At 49.4% G+C, this 5560-nt stretch overlaps 1 protein-coding gene across 2 annotated transcripts in view; it reads left to right on the top strand.

Moving 5' to 3' along the window:
* Slc25a45 (solute carrier family 25, member 45) overlaps positions 1-4347 on the top strand; it is a 9651-nt gene extending 5304 nt beyond the window's left edge. For both annotated transcript variants that reach the window (XM_005384497.2, XM_005384496.2), the window contains 2 exons: positions 3703-3961; positions 4067-4347. In XM_005384497.2, coding sequence (XP_005384554.1) covers positions 3703-3961; positions 4067-4335 — 528 coding nt within the window. In that variant the 3' untranslated portion in view covers positions 4336-4347. The remainder of the gene's footprint in view (positions 1-3702; positions 3962-4066) is intronic.
* Positions 4348-5560: the final 1213 nt, after the last annotated feature.

Raw genomic sequence — 5560 nt, forward strand, 5'->3', positions numbered from 1 at the left:
TACTTTTCATCTGAGAAGTGTGTATAAACATTTCAGATACCCATTTTTAGATTGGGTCTTTAAATTTGGAGGTTTTTTTTTTTTTTTTTTTTTTTAGTTCTTTTTATATTCTAGATAGTAGTCCTTTCCCTGAGGAACAGCTGGCAAGCATTTTTTCCCACATGGTGGGTTGTCTCTTCACTCCGTTAGTAGTTTCTCTTGCAGTGCAAAAGTTTTTTAATAAGATGAGAGCCCAGTTGTTGATTCTTTGTGATATTTGTGTGATTGGAGTTTTCTTCATAAAGTCTGGGCCTACACTAGTGTCTTGAAGAATTCTACCTATTCTATTTTTCAGCAGATTTAGTGTTTCTTTTCAATATTTAGATCTTTGATACATTTTAAATTTAGTGCATGGTGAAATATATGGGTCTAGTTTTAATCTTTGGCATGTGGAAAACCAGTTTTTCCAGCACTATTTATTTATTTATTTAGTCTTTTTGAGACAGGGTCTTGCTATGCAGTTCAAGCTGGCCTTGAACTCACTTTGTAGCCCAGGGTGGTCTCAAACTCACAATGATCCTCCTGCGTCAGCCTCCTAGGTGCTGGGATTACAGGCGTGCACCACCATGCCTGGCTTCCAGCACTATTGATTAAAGAGGCTATCTCTTTTCCAGTGAAGGTGGTTAGCTCCTTTGTCAAAGATAAGGTGGCTGAGTGTGTTTAGAGGTGTTTCTGCATCTCTTAATCTGTTCCATTGCTCCTTGGGTCTGTTTTTGGTCAGTACCATGCTGGGTTTTTGGTTTTTTTTTTACTTTTTGAGACAGGGTCTTGCTATGTAGTTCAGGCTGGGCTTGAGCTCACTTTGTAGCCCAGGGTGGCCTCAAACTCACAATGATCCTCCTGCCTCAGCCTCCAGAGTGCTGGGATTACAGGCATGCACCACCATGCCTGGCTGTACCATGCTGTTTTTGTCACAGTAGCTTTGTAGTATAATTTCAAGTCTAGGATTGTGATGCCCCCTGCCTTGCCTTTGTTGCCCATAATTGCCTTTACTATTCTAGATCTCTTCTGGTTCCAAGTGAATTTTAGGATGGTTTTCTCTAATTCTGTGAGATATACTACTGGTATTTTGATTGGGATTGTATTAAATCTTTATGACAATTTTGGGAGTATCGCCTTTTTCACTATATTGGGTCTTCCTACCCAAGAACAAGGGAAATATTTCCATTTTCTGATATCCTCTCTGATCTCCTTTTTTTCAGAGTACTATAGTTTTCATTGTAAAGTCTTTTACTTCCTTTGTTAGATTGATTCCTAAGTATTTCATTTTGGGGGGATGCTGTTAGGAAAGGTGTTGTCTCCCTAATTTCTCTCTCAGCTTGTTATTTGTGTGCAGGAATGCTATTGAGTTTTGAGTGCTGACTTTGTATCCAGCTATGCAACTGAATTTGGTTATTAAATCTAGCAGTCTTTTGGTGTAGTTTTTGGGCTCTTCTACGTAGAGTATCATGTCATCTACAAATAATGATAATTTAATTTCTTCCTTTCCTATCCTTATTTCTTTTGTTTCTTTCTCTTATCTAATTGCTCTCACCAGTGTTTCCAGAACTATATTGAATAAGAGTGGTGACACCAGACATCCTTGTCTTACTTCTGATTTTAAAGTGAAAGCTTTTAATTTTTGTTCATTTAAAATGTTGGCTGTTGGTTTGTCATATATAACTTTTACTAAAGACCATCTATTCCAATTTTCTGAATGGTTTTTATCATGCACAGGTGTTGAGCTTTGTCAAATGCGTTTTCTGCATCTATTGAGATGATCATGTGATTTTTGAGTTTGGCTATGTTAATACAGTGTATCTCATTTATTGACTTGTGGATGTTGAACCATCCCTGTGTCCCTGGTGTCTTAGTTTTTTTTTTTTTTGGTTTTTGGTTTTTTTCTGGTACTGGGAATTGAACTCACGACCTTGTGCTTGCCAGGCAGGTGCTGTGCTGCTGAGCTAAAGCCCCTGGTGTCTTAGTTACTTTTCTCTTTTTGCTGAGACAAAATACCCAACACCCAAAGTTAAAGGGGGAAAGGTTCATTTAGCTCACATTTTGTGGAGGTTTCAGTTTCTAATGGGCTGGCTCCAAGGCACAGTGGCACATGACTGAGGGGCAGCAGTTCATGGCGGTGGAAGACAGCAAAAGCAACAAGTGTGGAGAGACAAGCCTCCTTCTGTCCCTTATATTGTATGCAGGCTACTTGCCCTAGGGCGGGTGTAGCATTCACACCCATAATCCAGCACTGGACCATGAATCAATCACAAAGTCTAGATTCAGCTACCTATGAAAACCTGCTCTCAGTGGTTGTAGGAGGCTTTGGGGAGACATCTAGACATAAACTACAACACCTGGGATGAATCCTACTTGGTCATGGTGTATAATCTTCTTGATGATTTGCTGCATTCTGTTTGCCAGTGTCTTTGTGCGGATTTTTGTGTCTATGTTCATTATGGAGATGGGCCTGTAGCTCTCTTAGTTGGGTCCTTATTTGGGTCCTTGTCCAGATTTGGTATCAGGGTAATGCTTGCTTCCAGGAATGAATTTGGGGATACTGCTTTCCTTTCAATTTCACTAAAGAGTTTGAGAAGTAGTGGCATTAGGTCTTCTCTAAGTTCTCTAAATAGAATTTAGCAGTGAATCTGTCAGGGCCTGGGCTTTTCTTTGTTGGGAGATTTTTTTTGTTTGTTTGTTTTTGAGACAGGGTCTTGCTATGCAGTTCAGGCTGATCTTGAACTCACTTTGTAACCCAGACTGGCCTCAGTCTCTGCAACAATCCTCCTGCCTCAGCCTTCCAAGTGCTGGAACCACAGGCATACACTTCCATGCCTGTCTTGTTTTTTGGGGTTTTGAGACAGGATCTCACTATACAGTCTAGGTTGGTCTTGCACTCACTGTTTAGCCCAGGCTGGCCTTGCACTCTTGGTAATCCTCCTGTCTCAGCCTCCTGCATGCTGGGATTACAGGCCTGCACTTCCACACCTGGCAGAACTTCAGCAGCTTCTTCCCTGATCCAAACTGAAGCCCCTCCCCGATATTCCGAATTCCCCAGCGCTCCCCCTCCCCCAGGTCTCCTCCCGCTGAGGTCCCAAACCCAGGTCCTGTCTGCCCAAGCCAAGAGTAGAGTTCTAGGACCCACCAGATCGCCGTGCTTGCACAGAACCTTCTCTGTGGGACACCAGGAGGTGGAGCTTGGTAATGGGCAGGGAGGGCTGGGCCCCTGCAGAGGAAGGTGGGGGGGACCCTCTGGGAGGTGTGAATGTATAAAGCTGGACCCTGTAATTACAGCAGTGCCCCTAAGCCGAGCATTCCCCCAGGCTGTTCCATGGTGACTGAGTCCTTTATTCAGCCCCGGTCTTGGCAAATCCTTGCTCATCCCTGGAATAAGGCGGCCAGCGACCGTGCCCACTCCTGGAAAAAGCAGCGGGGCTCCTCCTTCAGTGTCTAGTGCCTGCCACGCGAGCTTGGTGCTGTTGAGTGAGGGGGGGACAGTGTCAAGCGCTGTCAGGACGGATGCTAAGGGGGGCGGCCTGTTCCCACTGTGTCCAGGCACCCTGGCCCGCGTGCAGCCCCGGGTAGTGTGATCCCCACCGGCCCACGCAGCCCCTCTACGTTGTCAGTCAGCAGCCCCGCGCCGCCCCAGCCCCAGCCGGAGCCTTCTCCTTTCCTTCCCAACAGGCCTATTCCCTGGCCCCCTTTGACCTCATCAAAGTCCGTCTACAAAATCAAACAGAGTCCAGGGTGCGGCCAGGGAGCCCCGCGCCCCTGTATCGTGGTCCCGTGCACTGCGCAGCCACCATCTTGCGAGAGGAGGGACCCCGGGGGCTGTTCCGAGGATCGGGGGCCCTGATGCTGAGGGACACCCCCACACTGGGATTGTACTTCATCACCTACGAAGCGCTCTGTTACCAGTACACCCCAGCCGGCCAGCAACCCAGTGAGTGCGGCGCGGAGAGGGCGCGGTGGAGGCCGCAGAGGGAGGCCGGGCGGGGAGGGTGCCCGCTTCCGGGCCTGACCTGAGCCTGGGCTTCCTCTGTCGCAGGCTCAGCCACCGTGCTGGTGGCGGGGGGCTTTGCAGGCATCGCCTCCTGGGTCACAGCCACCCCCTTCGACGTGGTCAAGGCCCGCATGCAGATGGGCGGCGTGAAGCGGCGGGCGTACGCGGGGATGCTGGACTGCGTGGTGACCAGCTTCCGGCAGGAGGGCCTGGGGGTCTTTTTCCGCGGCTTTACCATCAACAGCGCGCGAGCCTTTCCAGTCAACGCGGTCACCTTCCTCAGCTACGAGCACCTGCTGCGCACGTGGGGCTGAGCCCGGCGGCGGCTCCGGGCGCCCGGGGCGTCCAGGCGCAGCCTCGCCCGCGCCGCCAGCTTGGCTCCTGCGCTTCGGAGCGGGAGCGCGGGGCACGAACGAACCCGAGCGGCTGGGGCGCGGGTGACCTCGCAGCCCTGTCCAGGAAGCCCCTGGCTTTCCCCTCTCAAGGCCCCGGCCCTCGGGTTCCACAAACAGCGCACTTGGCACTCAGCGCGCTTTTCAAACCTCTCCTCGCACGGCCGGCTCGCTCGGCCCTTTGCCTTCTTGTCCGGAGTCTTTCAGGGGCGCCCAGTGGCTGCCTCCCCGCGCGGCTGTGGACCTAAATACACCGGTCACTCAGGACCCGGGCCTGAGAGGCTTCCCCCCTCTGGCCAGCGGGGACTGAGCCCAGCAGGTGCCTCCACCCCCGCAGGGGACAGGCCTGCACCTTTTGATAGGGGTATATGGGTGTGGGTGTACTGGGGATTGAATCCAGGGCCTTTGCACTGAGCTGCATTCTCAGTCCTTTTTATTTTTTAAAATTTTGAGCCAAGGCCTCACTAAGTGGCTAAATTGCCTGGGCTGGGTTTGTAATCTTCCTGCCTCAGCCTCCCGAGTGCTGGGATTACAGGTGTGCATAACCAGGCCCTACTCGAGAGGGCTCCTTTAGTTGATAAGGCTGAACAGCTGGGCATGGTGCCACACGCCTGTTTTATCAACTAAAGAAACCCTCTTTTTAAAAATTAAGTTTATTGGTACATTTTAGCTATGTATAATGATCACATTCATCATGGGGAATTTGTACCTGTACGTGTCTTGGTTCTTTTTTTTTTTGCCTATTCTCCTTCCCAACCTTCAACCCCTCTTCCCCTCCCTATTTACAAAAACATTGTTTCCATTTTTTCTAGAGGAACCCTCTTGAGCTGGATGTGGTGGCACATGCCTGTAATCCCAGCCCTTGGGAGACTCAAGCAGGAGGATTGCTGCAAATTCAAGGCCAGCCTGGTCTACATACACATAGACCCTGTCTCAATAAGCCAGAATAATAACAATAATAATAATAAGACTGAACAGCTGGGTATGGCAGTGCATACCTGTAATCCCAGCACTTGGGAGGATCATTGTGAGTTTGAGGCCAGCTTGGGCTACATAAGTGAGTTCAAGGCCAGCCTGAACTGCAGAGCAAGACCCTGTCTCAATGAATCTTTTTGGCTTTGTGGTGGGGAGTGGGGTGCTGGTGTTG

This window comes from Chinchilla lanigera, unplaced genomic scaffold (assembly GCF_000276665.1).
Source record: "Chinchilla lanigera isolate Chin_1 unplaced genomic scaffold, ChiLan1.0 scaffold00021, whole genome shotgun sequence".
In the NCBI taxonomy this organism is placed as follows: domain Eukaryota; kingdom Metazoa; phylum Chordata; class Mammalia; order Rodentia; family Chinchillidae; genus Chinchilla; species Chinchilla lanigera.